Raw genomic sequence first — 21,890 nt, 5'->3', positions numbered from 1 at the left:
TTTGGTCTTCCCATTCAAGTTTTTCTGCTCCCCCAAGAAGCTGGGTTCAGCAATTGCATCATTTCCAACAGCTCAGACAGAAACCCACCCAGCTTCACAGCAGCACGAGTTGGAAACGGTGTTGGACGTACACTGAGACCAGGGCTGCTCTCACCTGGCTTTGCCACAAGCCTGGCAGCAGCAGAGATGAGCCAGCCTGCTTTCCAGCACAGAATTAAGCAGATACTTTTCTAGCTTCAAGGTGCATCACATTAAGGCACCGAAAATCCAGGACTCTCCAAAAGATGAAGCCTGTGCAGATAGGAAGTGGTTCCAGTTTTTCAGAGGCATCTTTCTCCTCCAGCACAACACGTAATTGCAGGATTTTAAGAGAGGAAGCCCTGCTTCCATGTATTTGTAACTTCAATTTTGCTGTTCAGGGTATGTTCTTATGGGCTGCACCAGCTCACAGTCAACAGATGCTGCATAGGTGCTAAGGAGACAAAGTGACATCCTAAGGGTAAGGTGGGACATCTCACAGCACGTGAGAAGAGCCAGGATAACACAAGCTCCAGAAAAATCAACCATCCAACTGCCACTTCTGCCCCGTGCTGCCAGCACAATGCTGCTACCTGAACATGGCCCATCCCACCAATCCCTGTGAGCCTTGTGCTAGCATGACTTACATTTATCTCCCTCCATGATTGTAGTTTGTTGCATTTTCATCAAAAATTCAAGCACTGCCCAATTCTTTCTGTGCATTTTGGATGCTTTGGGTTTGTTTGTTTTTTTTTCTGTACAATGTCAGTAAAACATACCGTGTATGCTACTTTATTTAATAACTCTGAAAACCATTTACCCCCTCTCCCAGGCGAGCCACCTTCACAGACACGGAGCCAGACAGACACACAGACAGACCGACCACCAGGTGCTGCCTCGGGGTTTCAAGTCTGTATGACAATGATTCAAATTCACCAAAAAAAAAAAAAAAAAAAAACAACCAAAAACACACCAAAAAATAAAAAGCATTAAATAGTAGTTAACAGTTTGAAGGTTCCCTAAAGCAGGAAGAAGGGACTTCACCTGCAGAAGGAAAATGCTGTGACCGGGCATCCACGAACCACGCCGTACAATGATCAGTGTGTAAGAGACTTTGTTCCCGTGGTAGATTACATATGCACAACCTGCTGTGCTTGTTTGCTTCCGGATGCAGCCTTTCCAGAGCCTGGGTTTAAGCTACACTCTTCATTCAAGCACAGATCTTCATTAAATAAATTGAACAGAAAAGAAAATCAGCGTTCAGTCTTCACCACCCATTAACTCAATTATAAAAATGTTCTTTAAAAAAAAAAAAAAAAAAAATTAATGCAAACATGTCTTTTACAAATGGACAGTAAACAAAGATATCCCTGGATGAGACATGCAGCTGCTGTGGACAACGAGCTTGAAAACAAAGTGATGTCTGGAAAGTCACCACACGCACAGACACATACACGCAACCTGTGAGCTTTCTGAAAGTGCACACAGAACCAACATGACATACATTAAGGTGCTTCTCCAAGCTGTGGATTTGCTGCTATTGGTGATCTGGTGGAAGGGTGATGTGCAGCCTGGCTGCACTGCTATGCAAGGAGAGGCTCAGGGACCCAGCAGAGCCAACCCAGAGCAGCAAGTTCATCCCACTGAAAGGGTTTGGCTTTGTGTTACACAGGTTGGTGTAAGCCACATTTTGCTGCCATCAGAAAGCTCAGCTTGCAGGCAGAGAACACACAAAGACAGCATCAACATGGTCCCAGTACCCACCACTTGGGCAAGGGAGGAAAGCTGCCTTCCCACTTTTATGTCCTTTTGAGCCCTGATTCCTAAGCCTCCTAAAGTAAAACGTTACTGTAAGTTTTGTGGCTTTAACATCTCCTTTAAAAAAAAAAAAGGTGCCAGCATTTGTCCAAATAAATGAGTGCAAGAAGGCAGGACAGAATGTGAGAGAACTGTCACCATCTGCTCCTTAAGTACCAGCCCAGGTCAAAGGCTAAGAGGGTTAGGGAAAGACAGGAACTCGACCACAAGGATGTCCCCCTGACCTTGCAGAAATCAGCTGTTATGCTGGGTTTGGTGATAGGTCAAGGTGCTCTGCTCAGGTAAAGCCATTTGCATCCCCAACCGGCTTTACCTGAACAAGTGCTGGGGATAGAGGTTGTACTGGGAACATTCAGCTGGTCTGAAATACAGTAGTAGTGACCTGAAGGCGATCTGAAGCTTGTCCAGCTTCACCCAAAACTGTAGGCTTGTGTTGGTTGAAAAGCAGCAGAGGCTGCCCCGTACCAGTCCCGCCCTGGCTGCACTGGATACCGCGTGTACGTTGCCCTGATGTCTGTCCAGAGGATAGGTTTAGATCTGTGGTGATGGTTGAACTATTTACAGGTATTTGCAGCAGATATTTACAGTACTTCTGCAGACCGCAAGCTGATTTTCTCTTCCTCCATTCCTAGTCAATCCGGCGTGGGTTTCTTTAGTGAGAAGGGTCGTATATTGAAATGCCTGCTCAGCTGGCTCACCTGGGAACAAGGACAGAGTTAGCAAAGCTCATGTCAAGAGGAGGAAACTGGCAGAGCCCTGCTACCCCACTGTGCTTGCTTTCCCCATCATTGCCCACACTGCATTGCCCCAATTCTCCAGATTTCCCCATGCCCTTCCCTGGAAGGTTTTAGGCAGCAGAGATCTGCAGCAGCTGGATGAGTGCTGAAGAACAGATACAATTAGGAAAAAGTTTCTTCTCTAAAAGAGCAGTGATGCCGTAGCACAGCTGCCCATGGAGTTGGTGGGGTCACCATCCCTGGGATGTGGCACTGAGGGAAGTGGATAGCTATTGGGCACGATGGGTTGATTTGAGCTTGATGATGTTAGAGGTCTTTTCCAATGATCCTATGATTCAATAGCCTATCCTGCCCTGAAGCAGGCTTATCTTTATCTTGCCCTTTTCAGGTACAGCAGTCCCTGAATATGTTCACAGTTAGAACTGGGGGTCAAGTGCTGGGCATTGACACAGGAGGGTTGCAATACCAAGTTTTGGATCACCAGGTCCCTTTTACACCAGCCTGAGCTTTCACTGTGTCTTCTAAGAAATGAGAACACCACAAAGGGCTGAGAGATGCAATGGAAAAGCAGGGGATCTGCTTTGTGGTGTGAGGGAAAGTATTCAGCCTTTCAATATCAGGGTGAAAGAGCAACACCTGTAGAACCACAAAAAGCAGTGCAGCAGACAGTGGATAAAATCTACAATGTGGCATGAGTGTTCAGTCATTGCAAAGCTAACAGAAAACAGTGCTGAGACCAGCAGGAAGCCAGGGCAGAGCATCTATTCCAAAATGGTGCTCCCAGATTTATAATAATTTGGGATTGTGTCCCAGTCACTGTTCTAAAATGCTATGCATCACTATCAAGGTTCTTCCATCCTGAGAAAGGATACTACACAGATGGGCACCTGGAAAACTGGAAGTGGGAGCAACACAAACTCAGGGGCGTAGAGAGCTGGAAAACTCACTGCAGGGATAGGCAAGTCTGAGCAGATGGGATTACACAGTCCTCAGCCCTGTCTCCAACAATGACTCCAAGACCAAATTTATTTAAAGCTTCTTAGCTATTCAAATCCTTCTCTCACATAAGTCTCATTACACTAATTGGAAAGACAAGACAACGTGGGTATTACTTCCTTGCTGTAATTACAGCTCAAACTTGACTCATGGAGGCTCTATGTCAGTGATGCAGCACTGAGGGCACAGGGCCACCTAAAGAGGGTGCATGACATGGCAGCAGCAGGGGGCCCTTGCCCTACTTCCTCAGCAGCTTCCTGAGGCATTTCTAATGAGATTTGGCCTCCTCTGAATTTGTTTTCTCTCTTAATCAAAATTCAGGCAGAGTTTGCTCAGACCAAGGGGAACAAATCGGTCCCTGGATCTCTACACAGCCACAGCATCACCATGCTCCAAGTCAGCTCTGTGTCCCTGTGGCTCCAGATTGAGCTCAACCACAATGACACCCACAGCAGACCAACTTTTTATACCAAAACTCCCAAATTAAGCACTCCTGTCCATCATGCAGACCATCCACTGCTGTAGGTACCCATGGGAGCCCTTCCCATTGCCTCGGAGTGAGGGTCACCCAGATGGGCAGACCTATGAGCTGGTTTCTAGGTTAAAACCACAGCCACAGCATACTAAACAGCAGCAGAGATGCAAGGATTTGTTTTAGATGCCTGCACGGCATAGGAGCCCCCACCCACGTTGTGTGAAGCTTGCTTTAAATCCAACCTACAGCCCAAGTCTCTCACTCAGCTCAAGTTCCTCATGAGAGCTATGTGCACTGACACCACCACTTTAAAGCAGAGCATCTTCTGCCCCAAGGAGCAGCTCCTGAGCATTCAGCCCAACACCCATGTGTCAGGTTCACCTACCACGACCACTCCATAGTGGATGTGTGCCAGGGTGAGGAATGCAGTTAACAGGTAGAGGAGAAGTGTTTCGCTGCTGGGTGCAAATCCAGACACCACCACGAAGAGCACCAGGGCTATGGGCAGCAGCATCCAGTTCAGAGGCTGGCAGCGAGTGCTGCTCATCTGACAGACAATCAGCTGGCACTGCAGGGAGAGAAAGCAGTCAGAGCCCACACCAGCACCAACCCTGCAAACCCACAGCTGTACATAGCACAGGGGAAAGTCACATATGTACCTTTCACTCAGTTTCTTTTTCAGGATCTGCCTGCATACCAGAATTCCTTACCATGTTATCTGCACTGTAAGCAATACGAGCTGCTGGACTAGAGTATGGACGTGAGGCAGTACAGACACACAGATCTGAGATAACGAGCACAGATAGCAGTGCTCAACTTTCAAGCAGGCACATGCAATATGCAGCTAAATCAGATTTGGACAAAAGCTTCAGCCCCTCCCGTTTTAATTTTGTCCCCCAAAAGAGTGTGCACAAATACACACAATTATTTCTGTAGTTTCTCAAGAGCTGAGAGCTGTAGCACCAATACCTGTGATATTTGCAGACCCCAGGCCCTGTCTGTTTTGCTGCTCATTCTTTCAGTCAGAGCAAAATTGTCACAAGTTAAAACTTCACATCTTCCTTCCTTCCTCTCACTGAAACTGTGTTCTACCTCGTCAAGGGAGGTTTCACACTTCCCAGGGGCTAAACTGAAGCATAAAGCCAAACAACTCACAGAAATGTTAGCGAAGGCGGTTCCAACCATGAAATAGAAGAGCCTGGGATGGACCTCCAGGATGTCCATAGGTGAAACAAAAATCCAACTGGTGCAGAGAACAAAAAGCAACACTGGGGACACCAGTGGCAGCATGATCTCATAAACAGAGTGGTGCTTCAAGGTGTTATTTTTATAGGCCCTGAAAAGCAAACAGTCAATAACCACAGTCACGTGAGGAAGATGTAAGTAAACCTTCATTGGTAACCCCAAATCCAAGAAACTCCTGAATTATGTGGGCAGCAAACAACGGGACAAGCCTGCAGAAACTGTGAGTCCTTCAGCAAGCCGCTGAGCAGTTTGCACCCTGCAAAGTGGAACCCTCTGATGTACAAAAGCCACTTTGTCAACCTGAAAACATTCATCTGATAACTAAAGAAACTGTAAAAGGCTCTGGGAGCTCTTGCAAAGGTGTTAACGTGGGGAGGGAAGAACTTACTTGTAGAAGTTATACAGGCTCATCGGCAGCGTCACAGTGAGAGCACAAGCTGAAAGAGAAAGAGCCACGTTACTGCCCATGCAGAAGAGGCAACCCTGTGCATCTCACAGTGATTGTGCACTGCTTTCAACTGCTTGCAAGCAGAACAGCTCAGAGGTGCACGAAGAGCAGCTCAGCAAGTTTCCAAGCAGGTGCTTGAGATGCTGGTTCAAGAGTTGTAATTACAAGCTAAGGTCTGCTGTTAATGGAATTTGAGTTCAATAAAATGAATTTTCAGTGTTTAAAAGCTGCATTAAGAAGCTCAGTGTTATGCTTTGAGCAGTTGCAAAGTTTAATTATATTGTCTTTAATGGGACCCTACAGTCAAAGCCACGAAAGCACATCACAACTCTTCCGTGTTTACACAGCAGAAGGTATTTTAACAGAGCTGTAAATCTCCCTGCTTTTAATCATCTAACTCCTATTCAGATGCACAAATCCAGTCCACATACACATCCTGCCCTATTTTTCACAAAGGAAAAGTGCATTTATTATTCATATATGAAAGTACGTGGCTGCCAAAGGAAAGCTCAGAATATCCACTTGCTTCAATCTGATGCTTGCACTTTTCTTAATGTAACAACCCAAGACACATCAACTTGTAATTAAGTAGTAATAATTAGCCCCTAAAGAAAAGGGCCTAGAGCGAGAAAAGTTAAATTGAGGAAGATTTCTGAATAAGCCAAATTACATTAAGCAAAGATAGCTCTCCCCAGGCTCCACCTGCACTATTCTCTGCTTTGTTCTGATTCCACTAGGGAGAGCAGCCAGCCCTTCTGCAGGAAGGTTATGCACCCTTGGATTTAATTTTTGGATGGGTGCACAGAGGACAGGACTCCCAAAGAGAGCTGCTTTCCCCATTCCATAGCTATGTCCTCCCTCTCTGCAGCAGCCCCAGCTTTTCTCATTACAACAAACAGAACATCATTATAAAATAATTAAGACATTAGGTTTGGGGAAAAAAAGTTGATTTTTTTTTAAAAGACAGGCTTCAACATGGAGTTTCTTACCAATAATCATTGTAGTGAATAGGTCTCTATATAAGAAATTAAACAGGAAAGGTGCATACCAGGCCTCTACTCCCACAATGGCTGTCACTATGTAGACAATTGAAATGGTCTGAAAGAAAGCAGAGGACAAGCAGGCATGAGCAGCATGTAGCTCAGGGGAATGGCAGCTCAGCAAGTGCATTTGAGCTACATCATGTGCAGTTATCCCCAATGATCAGAAGTTTAAAATAACAGTTATTTAAAAGCATTCCTTGTTTTGCTGCTGCAGGGAACAACACAACCAGGATCCGTTCCTTGCAGCTAGAGCAAAGATGCCCTTACACAGCTTGAAGTGTAACATGGAGATGTGTTCTGTATTACACATCGCAGTGATCAGCTCTGCATTCCTGTTATCCACCTGCTGAAGCCATTACTGGGAATGGGCTATGAAGGGATCCTTCAATTGCAGTGGAGTCCTGAAGTTGTGTGAAGTTCATTACCTCTTGCCTTCCTGTGCTAGGCAGAGGTCCAAAAGCATGAGCAATATTTTTGGAGGAATGGGTTAGAATATGGTAATAGCTACATTTTACCAGTAGAGATAATTATTGCAATTAACACAGCTGCTTTGGTTACACTTCTTCCAGCCTGTTTCATTCCCCACCCAGGATATAGCAAGCCAGAATACAAATGGTGTGCTGCTTGGTGTACCTTGGCTAGGACAGGCAGCTGAAAGCAGCAGAGCTGAACTTCTCCCATTCTGACAAACATCCTAATTGCAAAAGGCACCCTAAACTTCTAGGCTTGAAAGCAGCTATATTAGAGACTAAGTAGAGAACAATTTAGGCAGTTAGGACATGGAGAGCAGCTAGGAACCAGGCAGAGGAAACACAAGGCAACATCCATGCTTCAAGCCTCATTTCTTGCAGAGTCATACACTATCCTGAGTTGGAAGGGATCCATAAAGGTCATCGAGTCCAGAACCAAAGTTCCTTGAATTTAAGATTACAGAGAAGTCGTATTCCTAGTGCCACATGACAGTGATTAATGAATGCAACTGCAGCTCAAAGTGATGCAAACAGCCTGCTCCCTTCTGCACACACAAGACTCTTAGTGCTGCTGAGTGCCTCCTGCTGAAGACAACCCCCCCAGAGCACTGCATTACAAAGCTTTGGGCCTTTCACACTTCAGCACTACATTCCAGGCACATCAGCAACCTGCTGAGCTTCTGCTGAAGGCAAGCAGAGGCTGGGGTGCATACTTACCACCTGGCTGATGTCATATCCCCAGGGCAGGAAGAGAATCCCTGTGTTATACTTCTCCCAATGGGAGAGGATGAATGAAAACAACACCACCCATAACAGGAGGTAGAGAACGAAGACACTGACACCCGTGGAGCCCCGGCCAAAGGTGGAGTAGACTGTCACAACGAAGTACACACAAGCCCAGCTGTCCAGGCCATGGTCAAAAAGCTCTCCTAAGGGTGTGCTGGAGTTGGTCCTGCGAGCTTGTTTGCCATCAACACCATCTGGAAAGAGAGCAAGGAGAAACAGGAGTTTTTACTGGACACACTCAAAAATAGTGAGTTTTGTGGATATCTCTACACAGAGCAAGGGGCCAGATTGCAGCTGACAAAGTGTGTGCAGCCAGCAAACAGAAACTCCCACGATCTCCATCCTCTAAGCAATGCTTTTGGAAGTACCACTCCCCAGCTCTCCTCAGGACTGAAAAATGAAATAGAGGGAAAGTCTGACAAGACTTTATTTGAAGCAGACCAGTGACAGAATTCCACAGATCACCTCCAAGCCAGTTCCAGCATCCTCCTTTGGCATCAGCTGCTCTGGGCCACCTTCCTTCCATCCACTTTGCAAAACACTCCCTGGCAACTGCCCTAGAGCAGGGCATGGCTGAAGTTCAGAATCAAAGATACCTCAGTGGGCTCAGAGATAAGCGAACATGCAGCTGCAGCAAGAACACAACCAACACAAACCCCCCAGACAGCCAGATGAAGTCTTACCTAACGTGTAGGCAATGAAGTTGAGGAGACCCACAACGACCCATACTCCATTTGGAACGTGCTGGTGCTCAGGAGCTGCAAGGATCAGAAAGACTCAGGGGTAGAGAGCTCAGTGTGTATGCTCAGTGGGTTTATTTTGGCACAAGATGCACAAAACATAGACCAGCAGGTCACCGGGACAAAGTATCCACACAACTGAGTGGAACTGAGACGGTAGCTCTGCAGGATGAGATAGCAGAGCTGTTCCACAACCTACGACTTCGCTTTCCAACACATACTTGTCCTCTGTGCCCAGTCACAGGGTCTAAAATCTTGTGATGGCAGCTAGAAAACATGGCCCAAAACCATGCCATGGAAGTGTGTGCAGATCAGGCACTCCTTCACTACTCGCTCAGAGCACCAAGCAGAATCTCTTAGAGGTGTGATTCCATGACTCCACGTGGTTACACACTGCCTCTGCAGCCACACATGGGGAATCCCCACCCAGTCTGCAGCCTGCATCTCTGCCAATTGAAACTCAGTTCTTCCCTAATAACCTCTCCTCCAGCACTCTCAGCAGACAGCCAGCAGAGCTGTTTGCAACTCTGGGAGCCCAAAGGTACACCTGAAAAAGCAAGAAGCTGCTTCTTGGCACAGCCTCACATGAGGATGAATAGAAGTCTCCTATGGGCAACAGTTATGCCACAAAATGTTGCTGTGGATTGATACCATGAACTGTTCTGAGCAACCTAAATCAAATCTGTCAAGGAAGCTAAAACATGGAAAGAAAAATACTGGTAAGTGACTGAGAGTTATAACATGCTGTATTAATATTTTCTCTGAGACATTTTCATGAGCAAGGAGACAACAACTTTCAGATTCAATAACAGATTAACAATGGTTCTGTTACACATTTAAAGCTGTGCACATCCTTGCATGATACAGAACAGTGAAATGGTCTTTATTAGTTTGAATGTGGGGCCAGCACGTTTTTGCAAGAGGGCAATTAGCTGGGATGCAAATTAAAAGGCTCTACTTGCTGACTTCAGGAAAGCAGAGTTTCCCACACTTTTGATTTCAAAATGAGGGCACTAGATTTAGTCCATTGTGAAAGCAGAGCTGAATCCTCCTCAGATTTGGCCATTCCTTTCTCTTTCACTTGCACACAGCCAGCCAGGAGCAAATGCACCCAGCAGGAAGGTGTCACTTGGACAAGTCCTCACTGCAAGGCCCAGAAACTTCAGGCCCTGAACACCATCCTTTCCTGACACTGCCATCTGCCTTGGAACACCCAGGCTGAAAGTGCTTTGCAACGAGCACAAGAAGTCACAGCAGAGGAGGTGACAGCACACACCCTTCTGATGCTTTACATCCAAACAGAAAAAGGCAGCCTTACCAGAAGCGTAAAAGTCAGGGTCGAAGTATGCCATGAGGAAGAAGTTGAAGACAAGCAGCAGGAAGCCAGAAAATGTTATGAGATTTGGGGCCAGCCAAGTAGGGAAGATCTATGGGAAAGCAGCAAAAGAACAAATGAGCTCATTAAAATGTGCAACAAGGCTGCTCCTAGCTGCAACAGAGACCTCATTACAATCATCCGAGTGTTAGACAACACTGCTTGCTTGCATCCAACATCATGGGCAGCATGAAGCTTCAGGCTGCAGTGCAGTGAGCTCAGGGCAGGCTGCCAGCTGGAAGGTCATGCCCACTTAATTAGTCACACCCCAAAGGAAGCAGGTCTTTTCACACAAGCGGGGCCTTTCAGCTGCAGAATTCTTGGCAGCAAGTGGTGTTCTGCTGTCCCAGACAGGGCAGGAGGAGGTCTCACCTTCACTATCGTGTTCCAGAAGGGATGCATGACGTACACAGACAGAGGGTTGCTGTCCACAGCACTGTACTGTGAATGAGAGGGGAAATAAAAGACAAAAAATAATAGTTAGGGCTCCAAGACTTCTTGAAGCAAGTCAAAGAACCTGAATGTCAAGGCTTCACTTGCTGCCCAAGTCTTTGCATTGCAGGAATGCTTGCGCCAGGAACGCAGTTATAAACAGAGGACAGTGAGCAATCACAAAAGTCCTGCGTAAGAGCTGGTACACTTCAGTTCAGATTAAAACCATCAAGATGACAGCTCTCACTGTCACACTCATCTCCAGTCACTTGGAAGAGATCTTCTCCTTCCAGAAAGCCAGAAGATATTTATGAGCAAGAGCTCCAACCCCCTGCCTTGTTCTGCAGGACCTAAATCACAGAATCATAGGTTGGAAAAGACCTCTAAGATCACTAAGTTAACTCATCAGTACCATGCCACATACACCACTGTATATCCACAATCACCTCCAAATCCTACACATCCCATTACAATTTAAGCAGCAAAGGGTCATTTGGCAGCCCCCAGCACAGGTGACCTGGGCTGGATGGAGACGTGGGGCACAGAAACAAAAGACTCAAACAAACAATGGAACGGGTTCCAGCTCAAAAGTTAAATTTCGACATCATTTGGCTCTCAAAGCACCACAAGCTGTTATCTGCTCTCCAGCTCACAGCCTCTTCCCAGCCAATATCACTCTGTCTAAAGTCCTCTTCCCCAATAATCACTTTGATAAGTGCCCCAAGAAAAACAGTTCCATTCACTACAACACTGCTCAGCTCACGTGCTTCAGGTGATGAACCTTGGAACAGCATCATCCACGCAGTGTTGGGCATTGGTGCTTGCTGTCACCCCATAGCAGGGGAAAGCTCAAGAGCAATGGGAGGGAGAGTGATCAAAGCCTCCACCCAACCTGGGACACGACCTATGCTCTCTCTGAGATAAGGGGAACTTGGTTGTTCAAAGGAAGCACAGCAGTGCTCAGTTCCTAGCCCTGAACCAATCAGTATCTCTATCTCTCCATGCTGTTGCTTCTCAGAGCTCTTCTCTTTGGCTGCAAATCAGGTTGGATTTTAGGAAAAATGTCTTCTCTGAGTGGTCAGGAACAAGGAACTGTCCAGGGAGGTGGTGGGGTCATCATCCCTGGAGGTGTTCCAGAATTGTAGGGATGTGGTACTGAGGGACGTGGTCAGTGGGCATGGTGGGGTGGGTTGGGGTTGGCGATCTTGGACTCTTTTCCAAGCAGAATAATTCTGTGATTCCTTGGAAACAAAGGAGATTGCCTGTTCATGTCAGAAACCGGAAAGTGGTTGTTTGGAGACAGAAGTGCTCCAGTAATCAGAGCACACCTGTTTGGTTTTTTTTTTGACAAGATTTGTGAATATTCACATAGGATCTCCCACTGCATCCATCATGGGCAGCTCCAAGCACAACCCTGCCAGGCTTTCAACCAATGGGTAGAAGAAAGCCCACCTACTTCTCCCAGCCATCACAGTGCTTTTGTCATTCCATTCCCACATTCCTAATGGGCTCAATCCCACCTTTAGCAGATATTTTTGCTCCCACCAGCCCTTCCCCTCCTAACAGATCACTCTGTTTCACTAGGAATTAACCAAGCACTATTAAGACACTCGCCTTGATCTTACAGTACCAGCAAGCCCACAGGAGACACAGCAGAGCAACAAAAGCCTGAGCTTGACATCGTATGAGACAAAGGCTAAGCCATGAGGAATTTCCATCCCAGCTTAGCACAGTTTCAGAGGACAGAATTTCAAACAATTTATGAGATAATAGGATTTGGGCTAACTACCAACTAGGGGAGGAGAGCTGGAGACTGATAAAATCTCATTATCCCCATAACAGCTTGCAACAAGAGAACAGATGCCTCACCAGGTGCAAGGCAGGGGAAGCACTCTGGAGTCTGCTCCTGTTTGGAAAGCACCCTGGGAAGGTTTTCAGGCCACATCCCAGCACATCTCTCTTCTCTCCACACACTGGGGGTAAGAAGCAATAAGCAGCTTTTCCCCACACTCCCAACTTGTATGCAGAGCTCAAAGATTCAGAATGACCCTATTTTGGGGAGTAACGCTCAGCTGTTTTGCAGAGGCTCACTGATGCTCTGGTTTCCTTTCCAGAAGCTTGGGGCTGATGGCCATGAGGCTCTAACTACAGCAGTGCTCCACTTACCACACATGTACCTGCTGTCCTCCAGCTGCCTCATCCTTCCTTCAAACCAGCATCTCCATCTCCATTCTGAACCTCTACACATCCATCTAACAACTAACACACACCATTTGTCCTTCCCCAAGTCATTTCTCTATCAGGGCCAGCAGTCAGGATTCAGATTTCTGCCTTATTTTCAGGGAAGGAAGGACAAATAGAAGGAATTTCATATGCCCCAGAGGCTCCTTCTCAGAGCAGACAGATGGCTGTAATGGACACTGCTCTAAAATAGCACCGTGCACACAGTTAGTGCTTCTCCTTACAATGGCAGGAAGGATTCACTCCCATGGGGTTTTGGTTTTAAGCTTCACAAGAATACAGCCCAGCCAACTTTGTAGCATCAATCTCACAGTCGGCACATTGCAGCTTCCCTGTGCTCCATCCCCGCCAGCTGAGCCCCTTGCATCCAGTCAGTTTATCCACATGCCCTGCACTCTCTTGCCTACACATTCCAGGCCACACAGCACAGGGATATTTCCCATCAGCACTGCAATGAGATTTACCTCCAGGAGGCTTTTTCCAAGTGAAGTGGTATCATTTACTCTAAAACCCCTTCCAGGCTGAGGCTTCCCCCATCCACCACATCCCATCTCCAATTCTGCTGGACAACATTTCCAAACAAAGGAAACTGCAAGAAAGGCTGTAAATACAAGCAGCACCCTAGAATGGTCCATAGGACACCACAATGGTCCCAGCTGCCATGGCACAGCACTGAGCTGGTGCCCATCATTATGGAAGTTAGAAAGAGGAGTGGCTCTTCCAGCTTAAAACCAGCATCAAATGTGCAAATGGAACATTTCTCTCCTATAAAGAAAGGCTGAGAGCTGGGGTTATTCAGCCTGGAAAACAGAAGGCTTTGGGGCAACGTCACTGAGGTCTTTCAACACTTAAAGGGAGCTTATAACAAAAGACACAGTCTGCTAATGATAAGACAAGGGGTAACGGCTATAAACCAAAAGAGATGAGGCTTAGGTTAGATGTAAGGAAGAAATTCTTTACTCTGAGGGCAGTGGGGCTCTGGCACTGCTGCACAGAGAGCTGTGGGTGCCCCATCCCTGGCAGTGCCCAAGGCCATGGATGGGACCTCTATGGGATGAGTCCCTACCCACAGCAGGGGTTGGTCCCTTCCAATCCAAGTAGTTCAATTACATTCTGTGATTTCTGGAAGATCCAATTACACGTCCAAGGAAGAGATGCATATTTATAGCCCAGATTCTCTTAATAGCTTTCCTAACCAATAAAACAATGCAGCTTTTAAGTAACCCAGCTACCAACAGCAGAAAGCACTTCATCATACTGGCGACCAGTGCAAAACACACAAAGAGCTTTGGGATGGGCTGGGGGAGCCCCGAGGCAAGAACAAAGCAGAAGGAGCCCCAGCACATCCATAAGGCTATTTCCTACAAATCTCCTTAAGTGCAAAGGGAGCACAAGGCTAAGAGCCTCTTCCCTTGGGGCCCAAGGTAAGCCAGGAGGCTGTGAACTTGACAATCCACAGCAACTGTCATCAAGTAGAGCTGTGCCAGCACAAACAAGCCACGTTTGCACTATGCCCACGCTCTGCTGATGCATTACAAGCCACATCGTGCTTTAATGGTACTTATTAACTTGAGTCCTGCTGATCTTCCCTAAGGTCAGTTCTCAGGCAGTGTAAGAATGGAGCACACTGGCAACAGAGAGCACAGGACTGTCGCATGAACCGAGGGTTTGGCTCGGAGGGATGCCAGCATCCCCAAGCCCTACCCAACATTACAAGCCTCAATGCTGGCACCATATCCCTCCTTTGGCCATTTTTCAGTCCTCATTCTGGAGAGGTTAAATATACAGCAAAGTCAGAACTGCTTTCCTGCAAGAACTCCTTTCCTACAACACTGAGAAGCCTTGCTTGCACTCTCCAGGCCCAACAGGGTGTGCAAATTAAATTGGGAAAGCAGGATTTCTGCCCTGCCCACAGCTTCTCATGGTCAGAACCACAGTTCTTGCTGAGATTATCCCTGCCTTCTGCAACACACCCATAGGACTGCTCCTGCAGCAAAGCCACTTGTTCTTCCCTGCAGATCAGGAGGCAGGAAAGGTGCTCAGGAGTGCACAGAAGCAGTGCTCATTGGGACAACAGCTTTATGTCACAGCAGATGTACTGCAGAGGTAGAAAACACACAGCAGGATGCACAGCACCAGTAAAAGCCATCCAGGCAGAGCTGATACCCAGAGCTGGTGCTGAATCCTGCCTATTTCAGCCACATCCAGGAGCTCACTGTGTTTGGGAGTGTTAAATATCTGAGGTTGCAGGAAGGCTGCACAGATGGTGAGCACAGGGTGGGAGAGCTCAGAGGCCAGTGGCAGGGACATAGCTCGAGGAGGATCAGCCAGCAACAAGCTCCTGGAACAGGGAATGAAGGGATCAGGCAAGAAGAAAAAGCAGAAATATTAAGAAGAAGTTTCTCTCCGTGTGATGTTGCAACAACCACCAAACATTCTTACTCTTGCTTAAAAGAGGAGGGCTGATGTACATAAAGGAGAATGAGATTTCATGCTGACAGATCTGGGAGCCTGCTCCTGGTGCCAAAGAGAACCAGGGGAGCAGGCAGGTTGGTGTGGAAAGAGAATTCATTGTGATTCCCCTAAAAAGAAGTCAGTCCAATTTTTAACTATACCTATCAAAGGAAAACACAAACCCACGCACATCAGGAGATGACTGCAGATGAAGAAAGGCACCACCAGAAAGGAGGGGGAGGGCTACCTTCAAGTTTCAACAGAGGCATTTTGAAAGAGACAAATAAAACACTTTTTTTTTTTTTTCTCCAAAGCTCCTAACCTTCCCCTGCCTCCTTTCTTCCTTTCTGCAAAGAGGAAATTCATAGTTAACAAAAATAAAGCAAAATATGCATTATTCTGCAAGCCCTGACAGCTCCTTTGTGCAGGGCTCGAAGCACAGCGAGTCGGGGCAGTTACACAAGCCCTAATAACGAAGCCATTTTGTGAGCCAGGCATGGGAAGGGAGGTGTCAGTTTCCACAAGGTTCACTTCCAAGCAGTCCCAGCAGCCAAGTTCTCACTGTTAATTAGCAGAGAGTGACTTTCATGATGCAGCTGAAATTCAACAGGCAACAAAACAACAGCAGACTTTCCATGCCATTCAAAAGACCTGAAGTGGACTGATCCTCCCTTTGGTTTCTCATGCTCTATAGTAAACAGAAATGTTTCTCAGACCTCAGGGGGGAAGCTACAACCTCTCTAGATTAATTACATTAATTGCCCAGCATCTCTTCCCCGCCCATCAGAGGACTGCTGTGGTAGAACACACACGGATTACCTCTTGGAGAATCATTGAATCATGAAGGTTGGAAAAAAACACTGAGATCACCAGGTCCAACTATCAGCCCATCCCCACCATGACCACTGATGCACTGTCCCTCAGTGCCACATCTTCATGGCTCTTGAAAGAGTTGAAAGAGCCACCCACCACCTCTACAGTACGCAACCTAAGCTATTTTTAAACCCATTTAACACCATGGATCAGCCCTGCCAACTCTGAGAGCCAAAAGCTTTGGGCCACAAAGTGGTATCCCAAAGGTGAGCTGCTCCATCCTTACATGTCACCGCAGCCACTGATCTGGGGATGGGCTCTACACCCACACAAGGTGCATCCAGACAGCCCAGCACCGAGCAGGACAGCAGTGGAGGAAGATGTGTGCAAAGATCTATCAGACACCCAAAGCAAAAATGCAAAGCAAAAGACAGATTCTAGAATCATTTGAGTTGGAAGGGACCTTTAAATGTCATCTAGTCCAACACTCCTGCAATGAACAGAGACATCTACAGCTCAATCAGGTGCTCAGAGCCCCTTCCAGCCTGATCTGGGGTGTCTGCAGGGATATCCACCACCTTTCTGGGCAACTTGTGCCATTGCTTCATGGAATAGAATCACAGAATCATTCAGGTTGGAAAAGACCTCTAAGATGACCAAGTCCAACCCCAGTGACCTCCATGAAGCTAGGGGATCCCCAGCCAAAACGTGCCTCAATATCTTTGGTGCTGAATTTGGCAGAGGTTCAAAATCCTGAATTTAACAAAAGGAAAAAAACCAAGAAAAGCACCTCTATTTTCTATCTGCTCACCTTAGCAGTTATGAAATCTGGGAGTACTCTGGGGCTTCGGGCACCCTAGGCAACACAGCACTTTAGGAAGTGGCTGATTAAAGGCAGGCACATGCAGAGCCTCAGAACAATTAAAGGAGTCACTGGGGAAGGAGTTAAGTGATTCAAGAACAGGGCTCAAAGGGCTCTTTTCTCCTGCACCGCACCCTTTCTGCTAAGGACCCTGCAGGAGAAGCCAAGCAGCAACCTCAAGCCTCCCATCCAGGTTGCTAACATCAAAAGCCTCTCTTGCTGCTCTCACTACCAGCAGTGATATTGTTCCACTGTCTGAAGAGCCACTGGCACACATTTGGGTGTCTGCAGGGATCTCTTCAGGGATCGTATTTCCAGAGGAGCCTGTGAGGCTGCCAGGACAGCTTCCAGCCATCTGCTTCCTGCAGTGCAGTATCTGCAGCCCTGCTCTCCACAGCACTTGGATCTGAAGCGAAGAGGATTTCCTGGGACAGAACAAACATGTGCAAAGCACCCATGTACCTGTATGCCCGTGCCTCTAGCTGGGGGATGCTTGCACATGAGTTTCCTTCTGTTTGGCTCTGGAAATGAGGAATCAAGTTTTCTTGCAAGAAAACCCTACAATAACTTGTGGCAATTCTGTCATATAAAGAGATACATGATTCTCTATACAGTTCTCACAGTGTCAGCTCTAACAAATAATATTTTAAGTGGCACTTTACAGAGCACCTTTGTCACTGGGGTAATAGCCCAGCACTTCCTGGCATAAAACATCTGCTATGTGGGAACGTGCATAGGGCATGCTTGCTGTGCACCATACATGACATCTCCTCCTCTAGAAGCATGCAGCTGGAGAAGAACCTTCTTTCCTTCCTTCACCTATGCAAGAGACATCACCCATCACAGTTCAAGCTCCCCATGCGCAATACACAAGGCACTCAACCAATGCTTGGACCTGCTGTGGCCCCAACATCAGGACAATGGCACAACTCATAGTGCTGTCGCCATCCTCAGCCCAGCAAACATGACAGCAACACTATGAGGGCTTTGTTCCACTGCCCACGCAGGTAAGGAAACAAAAAGCCTTTCACAAGAGCACAGGTGAGGGGGCAGCTGCCAGCCTCCTCCGCAATGCTGCTGCTGTCATCACTGCCCCCTGCACAAAGTGCAGGCACAGGCATGGAAGGATTTCAAGGTGCAACATTTCCCAAACCCCCATTTCACTTTCCTGTCACAGTTTGCTCCCAAAGTATCCCATCCCACCTTTGGACCCAAGCAAGACACGTGTCATCACCTCCCCTCTCGGGGCAGCTCCTGTGCCATGCAGGTGCAGTGCTCCAATGCCCTGCTTCCCAGTCCACCCCCTCCACCCTGGGGCATGAATCACTCCCAGCAAAGATAACACTGAGCCAGGAAAGTCTGCAGGAACTTTGGGACACGTGACTGGAACCCCAGAATACTGTGACCAGCCGTGGAAGTTGGCACTATCACCAAGCCACAGCGCTCTGCCCTCATTCAGTTTCCCCTTCTGCAGCTACTCCTGACGCTGTGGCAGCCCCCAGAAATAAGTCCCAGGAGCTGCAAAGACTGCATGCAGCTCATCGAGATGCACTAGAAGAAGAAGCAATACCAGTGCAGCATGCAACACACAAAGTGTCCTTCCCCTCTCTTCTGCATCCAGCTCCAGGCACCACACTCAACAAAGCTTGCACAAGGGCGAGTTGTTTGGGTTGCTCTGCAAAAAACAGGACTTGGAGGCAGTCTAGGAGGAAGAAAGGTCTTTTTCCTTGAGAATGCGAAACAGGACCAGACATCTCTGTGAATGTTCCAGACGGATCCACTTTCCCCTCTGCTCACTATTTTATAGAAGCTTGCCAGAAAGTGATTTGCAGGCTGGCTTTTAAGAAGCAGATCATGACTTCTGGCATCCAACTGCAAGGTTTGCAGCCCTGAACAGCAAAGCCTGGCTGAGGGCACTCAGTGCTGCTGAACAGTAACAGCACCTGCTTTTGGCCAAAGACGTTCAGCATTCAACAGGAAGGTCAAGGCATGAATTACCCTGCAGCCTTAAAGCAAACTTTATTTCTGAAAACAAGCCCTCCAATCTGCCAGAACTATCAGTCCTCTGCACCAACCCGATAAACAGGAGGAAATACTGGAGCACTTAGGATCTGTTTGGCTTTCTGACCACTGTGAGCAGCATCTCCTGGGGAAGCCTCAGCACTATCAGGCAAGGGGGTAAATTTGGTATAGCAGAGAAACCTTTCTGTCCCATGGATTAAGTTATATCCAATTGTACGTACCCAAATAGCACAACCTCCTGCTGAAGAAGTGACAGATGTACAATTTAAGGTTAAGCCAACGCTGAACATTTTGCTGCTCAACTCCCTTGTACACAAGAGCACTTTGGTGTCCTATCAAGAGCAGACAAAGGGCAGAGAGGCTGCTAGAAGATGGTTCCCTCCACGTCAGCCCCACCAGCATCCAGCCAACCTATGCCAGAAGGCACACACCTACCTTCCCCAGCCAGAAACGTGCACACTGCAAAACTGAAGCCATCTGGCTCCCAGCTCACCATCTGCACTCCTGGCAGCCACAGGAGGAGCAAGACCTGGAAGAAGCAACCTTGCAGAAAGCGCTTCTGCTCCAGGAAAACCAACCACCACTGCAGGGAGAGCAGGGTTGTGCTCCTTCCCTTGCTGCCTCCTCCAGGTTTTTCTCCAATCTATAACATGCTGGCTAAAGCAGCAACAGGAACAGAGGGACTACTGTAGCACAGGTTTGCCACTGGCTGTACATCACCTTTTTGGCTGCTCCCACCACTTTCCAGCTGTGGGTACGTATTCAAGTTACATGGCTGAGGTTTAACACACGATGCAAAGAAAGCCACGCAGCAAAAGATAAAACGCTCTCCTGACATTTTGTATTGACATCCATTCACACATACCCCACTCTGCACTCTCCTTAGGAGCATTTCACACTGTTACAGAAGTTTTCTGGCTGTACCCAAAAGGGAAACCAGCTTTGCATCTGCAGTGACAGACCCAGGGTCACCAGGTAAGGAAAGGGCACAGGAGGACAAGCTGCAATGCCCACAGCAAGGCTGGAACGCGCCACTCAGTATCACAGGGTTGTGCCGCTTCATCAAGGCTAAAATAGCATAGAAAAACAAACTCCCAGAGCAAACAAGACAAGCAGAGCCCTGCCAAGCAGACAGAGACATCATACAGCAGACACGATGCGCTCTGAGCGCTAATTGTGAACCTGCCTGCTTTTATCAAAGTCCTTATTGACTCAATAAAACCACAATCTTTCGAGCAAGGCAACTCCTGCCAGGAAGACCGCAGTCCTGCCCCTGGAGCACACGCTCTGCTGGCTTCTGCCTCTTGGTCCAGCTGGGAATGGAATCTCTGTACCAGCAAGGCTCACACATTCCTTACAGTGGTGGAAAGTGAGGGTGGAAAAGGAGGGCATGAGTAAGCCCCAGCCATGCTTGAATACACAGACACTCCAGGAGTAGGGCAGAGCAGTATGGACAGCACTACCCAGCTCTACAAGAAAGCTCATCACCTGCTTTGCTCCACAGACGCACTGAAACACTCCCGGCATGCTTACATAGAATCATTAAGGTTGGAAAAAAACTCTAATATTACCAAGTCTTACTGTCTACCCATCATCACCATGCCCTCTTAAAGAATCACAGAATTATTAATAATGGAAAACACCTCTAAGCTCACCAAGCCCAACCCCAACCCATCCCACCATGCCAACTGACCACGTCCCTCAGTGTCACATCTCTACCTTCCTTGAACATCTCCATGGATGGTGGTCCCAGTACCTCCCTGAGCTGCTGTGCAATGACTGATCACTCTCGGAGAGAACAGATACACCATAATATCCAACCTGAACATGACACCCCATCAGCCCCCAAAAGGACAACAGCACCACAACTGACACTTCATATGACCACTGCATCCCCTTTGTGGGGCAGAGCCCCATGGAAACTACCCCCACCCTCTCCAAAGCATCAAGACTCACAGCAGCCCCCCCCAGCAGCAGCAGCAAGACTCCTCCATGGCACAGACCTACAGCCAAAGAGACTTCACAGTATCAACCTCCCCCAGCCAAAAGATCCCACAGTGTATATTCAACTCCTCCCAGCCAAAGGACCCCATAGTGTCCCCCACCCCCCCCAGCCAAAGGACCCCATATGTCCCACTGCCCCCTTCAGCCCAAAGACGCCATAATGCCCCCCAAACCCCCCAGCCAAAGGACCCCATAGTGTCGCCGTACCCTCAGCCAAAGGGCCCTACATTGTGCCCCCCTCCAGCAGCAGGACCCCAAGCCCCAGATCCCCTGCACTCTCCCCACTCCCCACAAATTCCCGACATCTCCCCCCCTCCTCCAGGCTCCCACGGATCCCCAGGCCACACTCTCAGCCGCACTACCTTATACTTGCTGAAGCCGGCCAGCTGCTCGGCCGTCACGTACTCCATGGTGCCCGCACCGACCCGACCCGGCCGCCCCACGCCGCCCCACGCCGCGCCCGCTCGGCCCCCACCGGCCACCGTAGGCCGCCTCACGCCGCCGCATCGGCCCACCCGGCGTGGTCGTGACGTCACTACTCCGCGCCACCTCCCACCGGGCGGCGCCGCATTACCCGAGCGCGCCCCCTGGCGGCGGGGAGGGCTCTCTCCGAAATCATATTTTTCATCGCGTCAAAGAACGGGTTTGGGTTCGAACGGACCTCAAAGCCCAACCGTGACATAGGGACACCTCCTTTAGGGCTTCACACATGGCCTTGGGCAGCTCCAGGCACAGGGCATGTAGGAATGGGATGTTGTTTCTGCATTAGATATTGAAAAGGGGGAATTGATCTGAAGAAGCAGAGCACAATGTATTTGTATTCTGTAAGTTGTCCTTAGAAATAGCCGATGTGAAAAAGTAGAAATACCATATATGTTAGCAACATACTTTAGAAATATAGTTGCTGAATT

The 21,890-nt window shown here is 48.1% G+C and overlaps 1 protein-coding gene across 1 annotated transcript; it reads right to left on the bottom strand.

Annotated features, from left to right (window-relative positions):
• Positions 1–1,324: 1,324 nt before the first annotated feature.
• On the bottom strand, positions 1,325–21,509 carry SELENOI (selenoprotein I). The gene is made up of 10 exons (XM_031603917.2): positions 21,342–21,509; positions 10,524–10,592; positions 10,095–10,203; positions 8,720–8,794; positions 7,968–8,230; positions 6,727–6,835; positions 5,678–5,726; positions 5,200–5,380; positions 4,430–4,612; positions 1,325–2,534 (listed from the first exon to the last, which is right to left on the bottom strand). The coding sequence occupies exons 1-10, from the start codon at positions 21,387–21,389 to the stop codon at positions 2,418–2,420; spliced, it is 1,203 nt and encodes a 400-aa protein (XP_031459777.1). The 5' UTR covers positions 21,390–21,509; the 3' UTR covers positions 1,325–2,417.
• Between the last annotated feature and the right edge of the window lie 381 nt (positions 21,510–21,890).

This window comes from Phasianus colchicus, chromosome 2, assembly GCF_987193195.1.
Source record: "Phasianus colchicus chromosome 2, bPhaCol1.hap1.1, whole genome shotgun sequence".
NCBI lineage: Eukaryota > Metazoa > Chordata > Aves > Galliformes > Phasianidae > Phasianus > Phasianus colchicus.
The sequence above is the reverse complement of the archived record's forward strand: the minus strand, read 5'-3'. Positions and strand labels throughout refer to the sequence as shown.